The sequence below is a fragment of the Panthera tigris genome, chromosome C1 (assembly GCF_018350195.1).
Source record: "Panthera tigris isolate Pti1 chromosome C1, P.tigris_Pti1_mat1.1, whole genome shotgun sequence".
Lineage (NCBI taxonomy): Eukaryota > Metazoa > Chordata > Mammalia > Carnivora > Felidae > Panthera > Panthera tigris.
This window is the reverse complement of record NC_056667.1, coordinates 147,126,709-147,146,264: the sequence shown is the minus strand read 5'-3', so window position 1 is coordinate 147,146,264 and position 19,556 is coordinate 147,126,709. Positions and strand designations below refer to the sequence as shown.

The following is a 19,556-nucleotide window of genomic DNA, read 5'->3' as shown; positions in this document are numbered from 1 at the left end:
ATCAAGGGCAATAGGAAGATTTTATTTTCAAACTGGAACTAGAAATAAGTAGGAATATCTTTCCAGAGTACAACCTACAACCAGCTGTCTTTCAGGCTGGCATCTGAACTTTGGGGAAGCTTTGGAATTTTCATCTTAGTTTTTTAAAAAAGATAGGGTTTCTAAAGAGAAAGGTGTTTCTTGCCAGATTTATTAGGATAAGAGAATCCAGGGTAGCCCCAGAAGAGAAAGAATTTAAGGCCAGTATATGTAAAAGGATTCTGCCTTGCTGTGACTCCATCATAGAAGGGACAACACACTGAACTTGAAAAGCAGATCAATAGAAACTACTCCATTGAGAATTTACCTTCATCTTGGGTAGTTGTGACCTCAGAACCTATAGTTTTAATTTCAGAGAAAACACAAAAGAAGTATGATAAAAATCTTCATGACTGGAGCTAGGAGAGAAATTCTAGATGCAAGAAAATCAGCGGCAGGTTTTGTTTTAGAGCCTGAAGTTAGGTAGTGTTAGCAGACTGGAGCTCTTCCATTCATCTTTCCAGGGTGTTAACTTCCAACTTGAATGTTGGCACTTTGATTTCCACACCCCGTTAAGCAAAATGCTTAAAACAAAACATTCAGCTCCAGTCAATGAAATTCAAGGATACTCCTACAGCGATGTTAATCTACAGAACAGGAGAAACCTTTTTAGATTTGCAGATGCCTTTGATAGTTTCCACTCCCCCAGGATCCCATTTCACATACATCTCACTAACTTTGGCAATGGTGACACATCTGGCAACTTGAAAAGTGGCCCCAACTTTAACTAGGTTTCAACATTCCATCCCCCTCCACACCATAACCCAACCTTGTTACTCATGCTTTAACTGGATACTTTCATGTCCAGAGAAGCTTCACAACTATTGCCAAATTTAACTTCCATAACTGTCTAAAGAATTATATTTGGCAGTATCATTCTCTCTCATTCCTTGCCTTAAAAAAAAAAAAGATTAAATGAGCAACCATAAATCTCAGAGGAGCTACATGACTTCTAAAAGTTCAAACAGCCTTTAAGGAGTTGATGGAACTTGGTCTGAGACCGGTTCTCCCAGATTTTTAGTTTAGAGAGCTTTTGGGGTTACAAAACCCCTTTTCACGAATCAAAACCACACTCAGATACCACCTCACGCCAGTCAGAGTAGCTAAAATCAGGAGACTATAGATGCTGGAGAGGATGTGGAGAAACGGGAACCCTCTTGCACTGTTGGTGGGAATGCAAACTGGTGCAGCCACTCTGGAAAAGTGTGGAGGTTCCTCAAAAAACTAAAAATTGACCTACCCTATGACCCAGCAGTAGCACTGCTAGGAATTTACCCAAGGGATACAGGAGTGCTGATGCATAGGGGCACTTGTACCCCAATGTTTATAGCAGCACTTTCAACAATAGCCAAATTATGGAAAGAGCCTAAATGTCCATCAACTGATGAATGGATAAAGAAATTGTGGTTTAAATACACAATGGAGTACTACGTGGCAATGCGAAAGAATGAGATAGGGCCTTTTGTAGCAACGTGGATGGAACTGGAGAGTGTGATGCTAAGTGAAATAAGCCATACAGAGAAAGACAGATACCATATGTTTTCACTCTTATGTGGATCCTGAAAAACTTGACAGAAACCCATGGGGGAGGGGAAGGAAAAAAAAAAAAGAGGTTATAGTGGGAGAGAGCCAAAGCATAAGAGACTCTTGAAAACTGAGAACAAACTGAGGGTTGATGGGGAGGTGGGAGGGAGGGAAGTGTAGGTGATGGGCATTGAGGAGGGCATCTTTTGGGATGATCACTGGGTGTTGTATGGAAACCAATTTGACAATAAATTTCATATATTAAAAAAAATATTTTTTTAACATTTAAAAATTAACATTTTAACAATTAAAAATTAACATTTAAAAAATGTTTTTTTGTAAAAAACAAAAGAAAACCAAAAAAAGCAAAACCCCTTTTCTGCAGGAATATCATGTTGTATGACCTGTCACCAGGCAATATGAATTCTCTCATCATGTAGGGCTGGAAGAGGCAGGAAGGGCTGACTGGAGAGGTAGGGAGGGAAGGAAAAAAGTAGTGGGAGAGAGGTCTGTGTGCAGGGAGGAGTTGGAAATAGTGGAAGAGGAAAATTTTAGGCTGCTTGCCACTTAGATTCATACAATTCTAAGCTTTGGGGGATTGTTTTTCAATCTCCCAAATCTCAAACCCTAGGTTGATTTTAAAGTGGGTCATCCAGAGATGAATAACATATGGATAGAAATTTCTTACCGTGTTTCAGTGGTTGATGAGATCCTATGAATAGGACTGCCCTCTTTCTGTCTTAGACTTTTAAATTCTTGCATTGGTATGAGAATTAACATGGGTTCTTGAGACTAGACATACTTCTAGTTGAGTGCATGAATGAATGTTACTAAAATGCAGAAGATATGACCCTCATTTCTGCTACTGTGTTTCTTCTGGCTAATTGTGTATTGTTGGGTCTTCATGACAATACATATTATGAGGGGAATCATAATGCATGTGAAAATTCATCAGCAGATACCTATCCTTACATCCTAATTTTTATATGAGGCTATAAGGTTTATGCATTTTTCATTAAAAAATTAAGGTATAACTTATCTACAGTAAAATATACCCTTTTAGTGTACAGTTCCATGACTTTCCATAAGTATGTATAGTCTGTGACCAAAATCAAGAGACAGAACCCTCAACCCCCCAAATTCCCTCCTGTCCCTTTGTGGTCAACTGCTCCTCTCATCCCCAGCTTCTGACAACCACTGATCTCAGCAGATCTAGTTTTCTAAAAGGCATTGGTCTTTCCACTCCAAGTTGACCTTTCTTATAAAATCTTATTATGCTTCAGGCTGAACTATGGATTCAGGGAGGATTTTTCTTCGTGGTAAGAAAACACATGGGTCCCTCTAACTACCATATTCAAGATAGTCATACACAGGGATCTTGGGACTTGATTTTGTTGCTGGCCTCTTATCCTTTGCCTGGGATTCTGAGTGATGTCCTGTAGGATACCTGCTTAGGGATAGAAGCTAACACTTATGAGGGCTAATTGCATCTGGCTCTGCTGTACTTTGCATATAACTTCATTTTCTTCTCACAGGATCTCAAGGAAGCGCATACTATGAACCACATTCCCATTTACAGATGGGGAAACTGAGGCACAGAAAAGGGAAGAAATCTCCCAAGGACACATAGCTAGTGAGTGACAGAGGCAGCAGGAGACCCATTTGATGTCTTGTGTCAGACCTGTTCTACCCAGTAACCTGTGCAGTCTTAGCCACAGTCCTATGACAGTAAACATTGAACTAAGTATTAAAGGTGTTTTTTTTTTGTTTTTGTTTTTTTTTTATTTTTAAAAAAAATTTTTTTTTCAACGTTTTTTATTTATTTTTGGGACAGAGAGAGACAGAGCATGAACGGGGGAGGGGCAGAGAGAGAGGGAGACACAGAATCGGAAACAGGCTCCAGGCTCCGAGCCATCAGCCCAGAGCCTGACGCGGGGCTCGAACTCAGCCCAGAGCCTGACGCGGGGCTCGAACTCACGGACCGCGAGATCGTGACCTGGCTGAAGTCGGACGCTCAACCGACTGCGCCACCCAGGCGCCCCAAAGGTGTTTTTTTTTTTAAATAGGTATAGTTGCTGTTAAAACAGCACATCAGCTCAATGTTTTCTTATGATTTACGAATACAACTTGTTATTACTGCTGTTGATTTTTCTTTTGTTTTCTTTTTTGTTTACCTTTTATTTATTTATTTTGAGAGAGACAGAAACCTCGCAAGTGGGGGAGGGGCAGAGAGGGAGGGAGAGAGGGAATCCCAAGCAGGCTCTGCCCTGTCAGTGCAGAGCCCGATGTCAGGCTCAAACCCACGAAACCATGAGATCATGACCTGAGCCGAAACCAAGAGTCAGATGCTTAACCGACTGAGCCACCCAGGCGCCCCTTGATTTTTCTTTTAATCTGTGAAATAAGGAAGTAATATTTTTAATGGAAAAGAAAAGAACTCTTGTCTGTAATAGACATAAGCACATATGTCTATAAAAAGCAATTTAGACTCTGGCACTGTTACCTAATATAGTATAGCATCATCAACCTAGCATAGCATAATCAACCTCTATTGACCACTCTCTTTAAACATTTTATTTGGGATTAACATATATTCTAGGGGAATGTGTCCATTCCATCCAGTTCCACTTACAAGTGTGGACCTGCTCTGGCCCCTCAGGAAGAGGCAGATAGTGGGCAGGTGCAAGAGAATGTGAGACGCAGAAGTAGGCAGGTTGTGTTGCCCTGGCAGGGCACCATCCATCCCTGCCCTTCTTCTAAAGCTAGGAAGGCAAAGAGTTGCTTATGACCTCACCTCAAATCAATTTGTAGGAGAACCAAGCCCCCCACCTTAGAAGGCTTTGTAGCTGTAGCCTATAATCAAGATCGTGCCTTGTCCTGGGGCACCAGGTTGGCTCAGTTGGTACAGCCTGTGACTCTTGATCGTGAGTTTGAGCTGCATGTTGGGCGTAGAGATTACAAAAAAAAAAAAAAAAAAAGATCTTGCCATGTACCATCTGCCTTATTACACCCCATGGACTTCATACACACACCTTTTTATTTCGCTGTCATAAAACCAGTGCTACTAACCAGAACAGAGTGCAAACAGATTACTAGGTGCCAGGCACTGTTCTAAGAACTTCATATGTAGAAACTCCTCTGTTTCACACAACAGCCCTGTGAAGTATATACTCTTCCTTGCCTCCATTTTACAAATGACTTCTCTAAGGCACAGGGTAAGTAATTTGGTCAAGGTCAAATCGACCTTGGTAGTGGAGAAGTCACTACCAAATGGCGGCCCTAGAAGCCTAGCTGCTCAGTTTATGCTCCAGTCTTTTCCAGATCCCTGATTTTGACGGCAATAGCTAGTCTTCCTTCTATAAATTGTGCAATCCTGTCCCTTCAATTAATGTGAAAGCAGCAGAAAGAGTGGTTATTCACAGGCTTAAATGCAAGTATTTGCCTTCTGGAAGTAGAATAAGGACCCTCACTTCATTCATCTACAAAATGTAAAAACAAACTAGTAAATCCAAACCAAACCCCTGTCGATCTGGTAAGGGTTTTCTGAGTTTCTGGAGGTACTTAGAAGAAATACAAAACATAGAAAACAAAAATGGCAATGGCCAACCACCTTCATAAAAAAATTTTACTGGATAAACCCAGTGCCTAATCTTCCTCCAGCCCTTAGCCATGCAACCCTCCACCACCCACCTTCACTTGAAATCAAATATTTCCTTATGGAGGGGAGAAAGATCAAAAACTTCTGAATTTCTATTACATAAGCTGCTTTTTTACAAAAACATGGCAGAGTAAAACTGCGCCAATTTGGTATCATGATGCTTGCCTCATTTTCTATCTTATCTTTGAACAGGTTTATTAAATAGACATTAGGAATTTGGGAGAAACAACTTTTCTCACCAAAACCTCTTTGTGTTCCTTGGACCGAGAGCAGATTCTCTCATAGAACATCAGATCTCTGAGCTGGGTAGAGGCTCAGTGGTCAGTGCTCGTTCACCCATGCAGACTGGTGTGGTGGATAAATACTGACTGGGCGCATCCTGTGAGGGGCCTCACCTGTGACTCACCTTCTCCAGTGTGTCGTTCAGGGTATCCATTGCCTGCAGTTTGGCAATATTTGCAATGGCGCTGTAAAGATGAGACAAAATTTCATATAGGATGGGAAAACTTTCTTACTAAGGAGGCTAAATGATTTATTTATTTATTTATTTATTTTTTAAATTTTTTAACGTTTAGTTATTTTTGAGACAGAGACAGAGCATGAACAGGGAAGGGGCAGAGAGAGAGGGAGACACAGAATCTGAAACAGGCTCCAGGCTCTGAGCTGTCAGCCCAGAGCCCGATGCGGGGCTCAAACCCACGGACTGCGAGATCATGACCTGAGCCGAAGTCGGACACTTAACCGACCAAGCCACCCAGGTGCCCCAGGAGGCTAAATGATTTATACAAGGGGCTATCTACTTGGTCTTTAAGTCTTTACACTTGCTTGGTAATATCTAGAAGGCAAAAAATTCTGCTTCTGTGTGCCCATGTGCTACAAAAATCTTTGTAGGTCAAATTATTCTTACTAGTGTATTTAATTTTTTTAAATGTTTGTTTATTTTTGAGAGCGGGGGCAGAGAGAGAGGGAGGTCCAGAATCCGAAGCAGGCTCCAGGCTCTGAGCTGTCAGCACAGAGCCTGACACGGGGCTCGAACTCACGGACTGTGAGATCATGGCCTGAGCTGAAGTTGGATGCTTAACCGACTGAACCACCCAGGTGCCCTTTTACTAGTGTATTTTTGTTTTATCTTTCCATTGAAGTATATAACCTGGTGAATATTCACAACTAGTTAAACCAACTGCCCCTGAGGATAACTGTTTCCCTGACTTGTAGCCCTGTAGATTAGTTCTGAGTGTTTCTGTACTTTATACAATGAATCACACAGCAAATACTCCTTTGTGTCCGGCTTCTTTTTCTCAGGCCAATTTATTTTGTAGGAGAGCATCAGTTAGGGCTCAGCCTGCAGTACAATTTCTTGATGGAAACTGTACTTGGCATTTTTTTTTTCTGGATGTTTTGTGTTGGTTAGAAGTTATTAGGAAATGGACATAGATCGATGATGCTCAGAAATTTATTTTCTATGATACATTTTGCAAAAGCCGTTCTCCAAGATGTAAGGAGGGATGCCTGTCCATGAAAATGAGGCCCTCGTATCTCATGCATACACTCACAAAGCGATGACAACAGCAGAGGTGAATTTAGGGTGGAGCTAATGAAGCTTCAGCTTCAGGCCTCCCCCTGAACAGGCTCCTTCTCCCTCAGGAGGGTTCCTAGCCATTCATAGCTATAATGTTTTACTATTTTTCTTTAAAATGGCTCCCAAATCCTACACATATCAGGCCTCACATACCTATATCTGTTGCTGGTGAATAGGGCAAGAGAGAGTGAGCTACTTCTTGCTGTTTATGTTTTGAAGTGGTCCCATTCTCATCTTTTAATGACTCTTAGGCAACAATTGAGTTTTTTAAGAGGGTTCCAATCTCCACTTTATTACTCTCTAGTCAACTCTTCCCACATCATTCAGCTGACGACACAATTAAGCCCCCATTTTCTGAAGTGTAGAGAAATAAATGACTTGTCCACTGGCTGCCAACTGGATGATATATCTAAGCAAACACTTTTTTATTTTATTTTTTGTGAGAGAGATAGAGACAGTGTGAGCAGGGGAGGGGCAGAGGGAAAGGGAGAGGGAGAATCTCAAGTAGGTCCCATGCCCAGTGTGGAGCCTGACACGGGGCTCGATCTCAAGACAGTAAGATCACAACCTGAGCTGAAATCCGAATCAGTTGCTCAACCACCTGAGCCACCCAGGTGCCCCTAAGCCATGCCTTTTTAGTTGTTCCTGAGCCCCTGGCCCAGGCATGTTAACCAGGTCACAATAAACAGGGCTTATGCCTGAATCAGGTTTTAGTTACAGAATAAAGCCAGCTTTCAATTTCAAGTGATTTCTCTATTCTAAGAACTGTCCTAGATGTTGGGTCCGGAGATGAATAAAATGTGACCCCCACTGTTGAGGATTTATAGCATTGGCTTTCATTATGTGATAGTTATTTTCTGATAGCAGAAGAAACAAAAACGTACTGGTAATGGGGCAAATGAGCCTTTCATTTTAAAGTGGCACAAATCCTCAAAAAAATTCTTTCCCAGAAATTGGGAAGAAAACTTCAAAAGTGATTTAAAGATGGGCACCTGGGAGGCTCAGTAGGTCAAGCATTCAACTCTTGATTTTGGCTCAGGTCACGATCTCACGGTTGTGATACTGAGCCCCAAGTCAGGTTCTGCGCTGGGTGTGGGGCCTGCCTGAGAGTCTCTCTCTTCCTTTGCCCCTCCCTCACTCATTCTCTCTTAAGAAAATAAAGTGAATTAAAGATAATTTTACATGAAACAGCCACAGAAATTACACAGTCTATTTCCCGCTGCATTCTCTTTCTGGGACTACTACCATTATAATTCTTTAGGATACATCTTGAATGTCCTCCAATTGATTTCTTTTTGAATCACTTATTGAGTCATCTATGGAAACCATCTTGAAATTGTCCCTGAAGTGCCCTCATTACCTACTTGGAGGAGCCAGTTTTGCAGGTCTCTTTCTTTTGGAACACATTTTCTTTAACCACAGTACACAGTGGTTAGGCCATTTGCGCGCCTGACCAGCCCACAGCTCTCTGCTTAGCTCTGGGAATTGTGCCTCCTGTCAAGGTTACAGGGGAATGAGCAGGGAGAAACTAACCTCAGTATCTATATGCCTTCTGGCCATGCCAAATATAGTGGCCATTATTTTCTAAATAATTGAGTGATGGATTTAAAACAAAACCAAAAAAAAAAAAAAAAAAAAGAAACCCACCCCATTTATTTTTAATTCAGAAGATTTGCTACAGCAGAAAGCATATTATGAAACTAGGGCCAGCCTAGGGACACTATTTTAAAGGCTAATGTGAAAATAGGCTAAAAGAACATGAGTCAGGTTTAGAGGAAGTCAGGATTGTGCTTTTTAAGTATAAGGACAAGGCAGCTGGGCTGGCTGCAGAGAGAAGGAGGAGGGTGAGGGGGTCCAGAATCTTCTAGAAGGTAGTCACCTTTCACCTGAATGTGCCTTTCATCTTTATCCCCCCAACACCACCCCTCCTGGGCTGGCTGCCTCTAACCCTGTTCAGCAAAGGTCTAGGAAGGGTTGGTTTGTCCTAAAATGCAGGGAGGCCTCTGACTTCTGGAAGCAGAGTCACTCAAAACTCCTTGAGGTGATGAAAGAGAAGAAATCAGGCAATCCCTACCTTGTTTTCTCTAATCCCGTTTTTTTGGTGTGTCTGTCCAAGACGCCAATTTCTTGTTTTTTGGAAATTCGCATTCCTCCGGCTTTTACTATACAAAATAAGCATCAACACAGAGGCGTGGTTAGAATAGAAAGAGTAGTCTTGCTTTGTTATTCAAGGTATGAATTTAGACTTGAAAAAAAATTTTAGAACTTACTTTCTGAAGATCTAAGCTTTTATCTAAAATAACACAATAAAACGTTACCCTGAATTGAAGAAAAAATATTGTGTCATGCAAACAAGGTGGGGAAGGGGAGAAGGGCTGAGGTCTGCTTTTTGATGTGCGGAGAGCAGGAACTGAGGCTAAAAAAAACAAGAGAGGTTTACACTTTTGGTTTGGGGAGGAGAATAACAACATACTCCCTTAGGTGTTTCACTGAAAAACATTTTTTCTTGTTATCAAACCAATTACATTCTTTATGATAGCAACAGACAATTACAATGTGACCCTCTTGTTTTCCCACAAGATTAAAGTTTGTGCAAGGTTTGCATTTTTTTTTTTTTCCAACTAGAGCGTTCAAAAGCCAGATTCTGAGAGATGAGCCAAAAGTCAGGGCATGCAGTGGTAACAGGCATTTAATTCAAGAGAAATGCCTCTGATCCCACTGGATACCTACCTTCCATCCAGGCCCCCAAACCTCTGATGTTGGCCAAGCTCAGAGGTTCTAATGAGTAATTAAACTACATTAATAATCCTGCCATTCAGGAGATCAATTAGTGTTAATTAGGCTACAGATGACCTAACAGCAATTCAAGTGTTTAACAATGTCAGATGAAATCAACTTTTGAAAAGGAACAACCCATTTCAGATTGCAAGTCAAAGCAAATACTTCTTTCTGTTCCCAGGAAATGTGCACATCTCAAATCTGACAAACTCAAATGAGAAAAAGCTACATGGACATTGATTTGTTTGAACTTGTTAATTCTCTTTATGGAAACGCCAAATCGGCAATTTCTAAAACTAGTTCCAATAAAGTGAAAAATAAGGGAAACCCATTCTATTTCTCAATGCACTTGTGAATTTGACTTTACCCTTGTTCTTTAAAAATTATTACATATTTTGCTGATTTTGTAAAATATGCATAAGGCACACAATTCAAAAAGCACGAAGAGGTCTGCAGTCTCCCTCCTGCCATTATTTCCAGCTCCCAGTTCATCTCCCTAGGTACTGCTAATGTTACATGTTTCCAATGTGTTTATCCAGATATTCTACATATCATGATTTTTAATGTTTTTAATTTTTAATTACTTTCTTTTAATGTTTATTTGTTTTGTGTGTGTGTGAGAGAGAGAGGGAGAGAGAGCAGGGAAGGGGCAGAGAGAGAGAGAGAGAGAGAGAGATAGAGAGATAGAGAGAGAAAATCCCAATAGGCCCCATGCTGCCAGCACAGAGCCTGACCTAGGGCTGGACCCACAAACCTTGAGATCACAACCTGAGCTGAATCTGAGAGTCAGACACTCAACCAGCTGAGCCACCTAGGTGCCCCATTGTATTACTAATTAAAAAAAAAAATTTAATTAAAAGTTTTTTTAATGTTTATTTATTTTTGAAGGAGAGAGAGACACAGAGTGTGAGCCAGGGAGGGGCAGAGAGAGACAGAGACAAAGAATCAGAAGCAGGCTCCAGGCTCCGAGCTGTCATCACAGAGCCGGATGCAAGGCTCGAAGCACAAGATCATGACCCGAGATGAAGTCGGACACTTAACCGACTGAGCCACTCAGGCACCCCATCATATTACTATTTTTTTTTAAATATGAACTTTATTGTCAAATTGGTTTCCATACAACACCCAGTGCTCATCCCAACAGGTGCCCTCCTCAATACCCATCACCCACCCTCCCCTCCTTCCCACCCCCTATCAACCCTCAGTTTGTTCTCAGTTTTTAAGAGTCTCTTATGTTTTGGCTCCCTCCTTGTCTAACCTTTTTTTTTTTTTTTTTTTTTCCCTTCCCCTCCCCCATGGGTTTCTGTTAAGTTTCTCAGGATCCACATAAGAGTGAAACCATATGGTATCTGTCTTTCTCTGTATGGCTTATTTCACTTAGCATCACACTCTCCAGTTCCATCCACGTTGCTACAAAAGGCCATATTTCATTCTTTCTCATTGCCACGTAGTATTCCATTGTGTACATAAACCACAATTTCTTTATCCATTCATCATATTACTATTTTTTAAATGGCAGCATAAGATACACATTGTTCTGCATCTTGTTAGTTTATATTTTTCATTCAATGATAAATTTTGGAGAAAATTCCCTATCTATGTAGACATGTGTTGTTCTTTTTAACATCTACTTTAAAATTTCATTATATGAACATTCTGTGTTTACTTAACCAACTCCCAAATGTTGGACATTTTGGATGTTTCTAATTCATTGATGTCACAAATCATGCTGCAACAAATATTGCTTTATATGCATAATTTTGCGCAAGTGCAAGTATATCCGTGGGATAAATTCCTACAAGGGATCTTGTTCTATGTGCATTTGGAATTTTGTTACATCTTGCCAAATTGCCCTTCCCAGAGGTTGTACCTGTTTACAATCTCAGGAGCTCTGATGACAATGCTCCTTTCCCCTACCTCCGGCAACAATGGGAGCTGGAAATGTTTGGTTTTGTCAACGAAGAAGTCAAAGAAAAAGATATCTTATTTTAATTTGCATTTCTTCTATTTTATTAAAGGTTGAGCTTGCTTCTGCGTGTTACAAGCCATTTGTATTTCCTTTTCATGAACTGCTCAAATTTTTGTCCATTTTTTTCCATTTGACTTCTACTCTGTTCTGTTAATCTCTTTACTGCAGTTGCAACTCTAGTTTAATGATGGTAGCAATATATATTTATTTATTAAAGAGTAGTTGACACACAGTGATGGTAGCATTACATTTTAATGTCTGATAGAGTTAATACTTTTTTGCTGTTTCCTCTGCAGAATTTTACTAGCTATTCTGATTTAGTTTTCCATATGAACTTTATTAAAAAAATTTTTTTTAATGTATATTCATTTTTGAGAGAGACAGAGAGAGACAGAGCAGAGTGGCGAGGGGCAGAGAGAGAAGGAGACACAGGATCCAAAGCAGGCTCCAGGCTCTGAGCTATCAGCGCAGAGCCCAATGTAGGGCCCAAACCCATGTACTGGGAGATCATGACCTGAGCCAAGTTCAGATGCTCAACCGACTGAGCCACCCAGGTGCCCCTCCATATGAACCTTAAAATCAGTTTGTCAATTCTTTCCTTAACAGTCCTGCTGGTATTTTTTTTTTTTTTAATGGTCTCACTTTAAATTTATAGATTTTTTTTAAAGGGAAAGTTCGTATCTTTATATTCCTAGTGGCTCTCTATTTAGGAACATGGTATGCTTTTCCATTGTTTATGTATTCTTTTGGGTCGCTCAGGAACTGGTTTACATAAGGGGCGCCTGGGTGGCTTAGTCGGTTGAGCATCCGACTTTGGCTCAGGTCATGATCTCACAGTCTGTGGGTTTGAGCCCTGCATCGGGCTCTGTGCTGACAGCTCAGAGCCTGGAGCCTGCTTCTGCTTCTCTGTCTCCCTCTCTCTCTGCCCCTCCCCTGCTCATGCTCTCTCTCTGTTGCAAAAATAAATAAAAACATTAAAAAAAAGGAACTGGTTTGCATAAATCTCACACATTTATTCTTAAGTTTAACCCCTAAGCATTTTATCTTTCTTGTTGCTGTTGCTATTGTAAATGAGGTTGATTCTTCAATGATAACTCTGACAGATTGTTGTTCTTATATCATTGATTTTATACCTAGATCTTATTGAATTCTTATTATTTATAATAGGGTTTTTTTGTTGTTGTTGATTCCCTTAGGTTTTTCGGGTAAAAAAATTATATAACTTGCAAAGAATTATAATATTACTTCCTGTCAAATAATGTTAGTCATGGTAGTTGACATCTTTGTTATCCTAATTTTTAAGAGATTGCTTTTCATGTTTTTCCACTTAGGTGGACACACACACACGCACACATACACACAGATATATATGTATATATATTTATATATTTTTTCATATTAAGGAAATACTCTTACTATTTCATTTGGCTTAAAAATTACAAATATCTTTTTAGCATTCATGGATATGACCCATGGTTTTTGTCATTAATGTGGTTAATTATATTAACAGATATTAATATATAAAGATATATTAATGGATATCTTACTATCAAACCATTCTTGCATTCATGGAATAAACTCCACTTGGTCATTTTGAATCACCAAGTTGTTTTTTCATTGATTATAAAAGCCTCTTGTTAGAATTTTGTAATATTAGATGCAGTCTAGAAAAAAATGCTATTTTTACACATGATCTGCTTTAAATTCACACACACACACACACACACACACACACACACACACACACACAAACATTACGTGAGAAAAAGGCATAGAGAGTAATCAGCAACAGAAATCAAATGATGTGAAAATATCTTCTGAACAGCCAGGGAATGTAAATGTGAAATAAATGAAGGGATGGCTTTTCTGGGAAGACTAAGGAGGCGTGCACCTCTGTGTGAGGGGTGATGGCATACACAGCACTGTTGTCTCTCTTACTGAGAGGAGTCAAACAGGAGGTCTAGAGTTTGGGCCGTCAGTACCTCTCCCATTGTATTTTTTATTCTCCTTGTGACAAGTGAGGTATCTTTAAAAAAAAAAATTTTTTTTAACATTCATTTATTTTTGAGAGACAGAGAGACAGAGCATGAGCAGGAGAGGGGCAGAGAGAGAGGGAGACACTGAATCCAAAGCAGGTTCCGGGCTCCGAGCTGTCAGCACAGAGCCCAATGTGGGGCTCGAACCCACGAGCTGTGAGATCATGACCTGAGCCGAAGTCGGACACTTAACTGACTGAGCCACCTGGGTGCCCCAGTAACAAGTGCTTTTGAAATATGGAGGGCTGTAATTATTTTATTATTAATATTCTTTGTGTTTTCCCTGATGCTATTGTTTCTACATATTTTTTTTCCACCAGGCTGACTATTATCACCAACTATAGAAGCCAACTTGTTAACAGTTAAAATAAGCAATAGTTAAGAATGAGAAGCCATTTGGAATGTTGAGTTCTGTGCCACTCATCTGCAAGGAGCTGGACAATCTAGGGAAGTCTAGACCAGAGGGGGAACTGGGGAGTCTGGAAAGATCACTTCTGAAGAAGATAGACTCAAGGGAACTTAGGTGCCATCTTCAAAGATCTGAGGGACTATCATGTGGAAGAGGAATGGCTTCTTGGTAAGGAAATTTTATGTAGGATCAGGATAGCTCTAGAACCTTGAGCTCTGGAACCTTGAGCAAGATACTTTAACCTCTCTAAGACTCAGTTTCTACATCCTTCAATAATGCCATTTGTTCAGGTTGCTCTAGAGAATAGAGATGATACAAGCACCTGGTTCATGGTCGGCACTTGACAATCTTTATTACTCATATTTATTTCACGTTGTTCCAGAGGAGAGAATGAAGACCAAAGGATGAACATTCCTGAAAGGCAGAGCCTGGCTACTAGCCTGGCTAGTTTGTGTCATTCAAGTGAAGTAGGTTGCCTAGGACAAGAGTAAGTCCCTTGGCTCTCAGTGTGTTAAAAAAAAAAAAGTCCACTTGCCATGAACATCTTAGGAGGATTTTGGAGAATTTGCTGGAAGTTGAACTAGATGATCTTTATTATAAAGTCTTAACTCCAAAATAAATTACTTTCCTCCCTTTGAAAGAATATAAGGCACTTAACAGAATGTCGAAAGAAATTTAAGAATGCATTCTTAAGAATGTCCTTAAGAACAATAAAACAAAGATATTTAAAGGGAAATTAAAAATCCTCCCAGAAGATTCTTACTTTCATCCAGGAATCTTTGAATTCTCTCTGTGATGGCTGTATGCTCTCAGTCATTTAGGAAGCATAAGTAAACCACAGACACCTTGGATTTCCAGAGCACAGTTCTTATACCAAAGTTGTTCTGGTAGGTAGGTAATTTACTTGGTCAGCCATGTACAGTAGAAAGACATGGAAGTTAATATCCCCATACTGTAGATGGATACACTAAGATATCGATTAAGGCTCTCACTACTTGGGGTGACTGAACCAGATGGAACCAGTTTGTGGGAGGGTCATCTTCAAAGTTCTGCTGGGAATACTGATCACACTGGTCTCCCAGCCTGTTGGTAAACCATTGCAAATAAGTATTTACAATCCAACACAATTAGGTACTTGCCCATTTTCAATATACCAGATAGGTCTGCTCATGAGAATGCTTCAAGGTTTCACTGTATCTAAATTAGTTTACTTAAAGATGTAATAATTTACACAATTCCATGTTTGAGACTATATTGCCTTTTGAATTTCTGTAGAAGGACCAACTGCAATTGGGCAAGGTAAATATGAACTGATTAAACATTTTAACAGGTTTTTCAGTACAAATATATAAGATAAGACTAGGTCCTTTCAATAAGCAAAATGAACTAGAGATTTAAAAAATGTAAAAGAGAAAGATGCCCTTTTGGATAGTTTCATCAGAAAAATCTAAATTTATGTGGGGAAAATGAACCTTTGCTCTCCTATCTCTGAGTAGTATTAATACTATATAATAACTTTTCAGTTAAGATTTTCCAGACAACAGGTTTTGGTAGATGGTAGTCAAGGTAAAGAAAGATACATCTTCCAGCAAAATAAACTTTTTTCCTTCACTAATTAGTGGAAAATGAATGGGGGAAAGCTGAATAACACAAAGGTTTGTGCATACTCTGCCTGTGACTTAGCACTTATATTTGAAGATTTTAACTAAAGGTTAGATGTTCGCAAAACATTCACTTTGCATTTACAGTCAATGTTTCAGGCCATGTTTTTCAAGATTTTTTAAATGTTTATTCATTTTTCAGAGACAGAGAGACAGAGCGTGAGGGCAGAGAGGCAGAGAGAGAGGGAGACACAGAATCCAAAGCAGGCTCCAGTCTCTGAGCTGTCAGCACAGAGCCTGACACGGGGCTTGAACTCACGGACTACAAGACCATGACCTGAGCTGAAGTCAGATGCTTCATCGACTGAGCCACCCAAGGGCCCCATGTTTCAGCCCATTTTAATATGCCAATCAAGACCCAAAAGGAGAGTCAGGAGAAGGTGGTGAAGTAATGAGAGAGGGCTTTAGAGCAGGAGAGCTTTGCCATGGGGCCCACTTTCTTTTCTTTTTTTTTAAATTAAAAAAAAATTTTTTTTTTAACATTTTATTTATTTTTGAGACAGGGAGAGACAGAGCATGAACAGGGGAGGGAGAGAGAGGGCAACACAGAATCTGAAACAGGCTCCAGGCTCTGAGCTGTCAGCACAGAGCCTGATGTGGGGCTCAAACTCACGGACGGTGAGATCATGACCTGAGCCGAAGTCGGCCGCTCAACCGACTGAGCCACCCAGGCGCCCCACCCACTTTCTTTTCAAAGCTCAGCCCCACTCCCCATTAGCTGTGGCTTCGGACCAGTCCCTCAACCTTGCTGGCTTTCAGTCTGCTCCTCTGTGAAACAAGGATGAGGGTGCATCGTTGGTCTGCAGGGCTGTGGGCATGTCTAGGAGACCAGCTGGTCCTATGGTCATCCCAACCCCTGGCCCTGTAATGTGTGGGGTAGCAGGTATCACACAGCGTCTCCTCGAGCCTCACAGACTAACCCCCATACGATGACTTGAGCAGACTGGAGTTGAGAATTAAGCCTTTGGTATTTGTTTTATTTTAAATGATACCCGTCCTTATGTAGCCATGGCGTCCCCCTCATCTTCTGCATGAGAGTCACACTTGAGCATGTCCCCAAACCTCCTTCTCTCTTTAATGAGCCAGAAAACTGATTCTCTCTGGGGGTTCCATGGTGACCCCTCTGATGGCTCTGATTCATTTGACTTAAACCAAATTACAAAGTGAAAGAGATGCAGAAAAACGCAGGAATTCTTGCTCTTTCAAATTACTTGGCTTCCTTATCTTACTTTCCACTCACATATTTTTGGCTCTTCGTGTAATGGGGTTCTTCTAAAACTGAGAGCGAGGCAAATCAGAAGAACAGAAAAGTCAAAGCTACGCTGACGAGCGCCTAGGCCACGTCATGTTTAATGTAGACTTGTTTCACAGCACCAATATATAACCAGGGCTGACAGAGATGCAAAATATTGTATTCATATACGTGAAAGAAAAGCAGCTAAGACTGCACATGTAGGCGGGAAAGAGTTACAGCTGGCTAACTTCGCAGACGTTTCATTTTTTTTTTTTTTAAATACTATCTCAACTTTTTAAAAAAGTTTATCTATTTTGAGAGTGAGCGAGAGAGAGTGTGTGGGGGTGTATGCAGGGGAGGGGCAAAGAGAGAGGGAGAGAGAGAAGCCCAAGCAGGCCCCATGCTCAGAGCAGAGCCAGATGTGGGGCTCGATTCCACATCATGGATCATGACCTGAGCCGAAACCAAGAGTCAGGCGCTTAACTGACTGAGCCACCCAGGCACCCCTATTAGCCCCTGCTTTAAAGATGAGGAAACTGAGGCCAAAGATGTGGAACGGAGTTTAAGCCTAGGGACTGCCTGATTCCAAAGGCCATGTCAGCCCCTCCCCACCAAATCCCATCTGATTCCTGCTCTCAGGGATCTCTATATTGTTTATAAAAGTCAGGTGCTGTTTTAGTGGAGTCTTGGCAATGAATTATTTTTGTGCCATGAATACAATTTTGCGCCATAGCAAACTGATTCAGGCTTCAAATATGTAGCAAGACGAGCTGAAGGATGAGGTTTCTTTGTTCCCTTGCTCTCAGCGGGGAGGCCAAAGTCTGCCTTCGTCTCCATTCCAATTATCCCAAACCTCTTATCTGTAGTGTCACAGTTCATAATAATTAATTGTCATGCCAGAGGCATTGTGACATGCTTGATGGAGTCATGGTGTGCTATGTACACAGAGTAATTAGCAATCATTAGTGGAGGGACAGAAAGTTCCCGGTGGTTTCATTCAAACTTTCATTTGGTTAAGTTTATCTCTGTGTTCTTTGTGCATAAATGTAATTTAGCAAATCAGGTTTTAGCTTATCCGTTTTATGAAGGATTGGGGTGGAAGTGGCGGGAAGAGAATGTGTTCTTTTTTCTTTTGTCTTTCTGTAATGAGCTTCTCCTCTAATAATGTGCATGTATAGTTCCTGACCATTAGTTAGCATCATTAACTTTAAATACAGATAATGTTAAATACTGCTAAATCCAATTACAAATATAAAATGTCAGGAGTCTGCTACAGGAAACCAGGGCACTGTGTCCAAAACTTGAAGCTCAGATTTAGTAGTAAAATTCGGACTCTTTTCAGGTGGGCCACCCACCAGAAAGCCATTGAATTCTGTGTCAGTTTTTGAAGCTTTCTGAAGGTTACACCTGCCAGCATCCTCTGCAGCAAAGATGGCTGAAATAACCTTGGCTTAGAGGTGCCAAAGAATTACACCAATAAATAAATAAATTTTGTAAATGGAGAAAAGCAAGAACAAAGTGGTCAAGATTTTGAGATCTTTCTTAAGGAAAAAAGAAGGAAGACATTTGAAAGAACATAAAACTGGCTAAAAATAGTCCTGCATACCTCAGCCAATCTATATGAACATATGGTTAAGTACAATAAAACTAATTTCCATATTTCAGAGAGCATAAGTTAAAAAAAAAAGAGTGAGAGAAAACTGTGGCTACTTTGCAAAACACGTTGATTGCTACCTTTTCTAGTCAGTCCCCTCCAGTGCTTGGGTCCTTATTAAAAAGTGCTCCTTAGTTTGATAACAAGGTAAACTACGTTATTGATAGCACTGCCCAATCCCAAAGCCTGAAGAGAAAGAGAGAAAAATAAAGTTGCTGTCCTCTTTGTGGAAACTGGTTTGCCTGGGTACAAAGTCAGATGATGTACAGGCATCTTGGGGTGACTGAGTCTTAGGGTTGGAACTTCTTGGGAGGAAGGTTGCCATGGCAATCACCTTCCTGTGGATGTGTCACTGCTAATCTCCAGCCAGAAAGGGAAGATCCCTTTTCACGAGCACTGAGTCCCTTATACCTTCCTAGATCATTAGCTTTTAATTCAGCTGGGGCTTGACAAACCCCCAGGTGGTTTGTACACAAGCCCAGAAGGTTGAAAAAGACATAGGGGGAAAGCAGGTTGCATGAAGTTAAAGCAACAGTGGATGTTAAGAACCTCCACTCTGTTGGGGTGCCTCCCCCGAAGGTGTTGGTGGAAAGAGGACCAGCGACAGCAGTGAGGCCAGTGAGGTCATCTGCAGGATGGAGGGCAGGTGGGTAGCCTACCTGCAGGAGGATGCCCCCCTTTCAGCGGGGAGAGCAGGACTTGCACTTCATTTGCCATAGTGTGTGCCAGTGTCAATGCCAGTCCGGTGCTCTGGAGGCTGAGCGCCAGCTGCTGCCCCACTGCACCCTGGCTTTATATGGGCTGGGGGCGGGGCCCCTTCAGGGCTTTGCCGAGCAGCAACAGGGCTTGTCACCTCTCTTTCTGGGAACCTCCATCTCCTTGGCAAGTTTTCTCTTACAAGAAAGCTTTCTTCTTGTTCCCTTTATCTCAGAAGGCAAGGTAGACGGCTAAGGGAACTCCTGTTTTCTTTTGCCAG

The 19,556-nt window shown here is 41.0% G+C and overlaps 1 protein-coding gene across 5 annotated transcripts in view; it reads right to left on the bottom strand.

Moving 5' to 3' along the window:
- DAPL1 (death associated protein like 1) overlaps positions 1-19,348 on the bottom strand; it is a 49,007-nt gene extending 29,659 nt beyond the window's left edge. For 4 of the 5 annotated variants that reach the window (XR_006220730.1, XM_042994494.1, XM_042994493.1 and 1 more), the window contains exons 1-3: positions 19,240-19,348; positions 8,914-9,001; positions 5,667-5,727 (exon numbers count right to left, since the gene is read on the bottom strand). Coding sequence is in view for 4 of the 5 variants with exons in the window: in XM_042994494.1 (XP_042850428.1) it covers positions 5,667-5,727; positions 8,914-9,001; positions 19,240-19,297 (207 nt within the window). In the remaining variant the exon portion in view is untranslated. Of the gene's footprint in view, positions 1-5,666; positions 5,728-8,913; positions 9,002-9,109; positions 9,153-19,239 lie in introns of those variants that run through there. The other variant, XM_042994495.1, reaches the window with a different exon arrangement.
- Between the last annotated feature and the right edge of the window lie 208 nt (positions 19,349-19,556).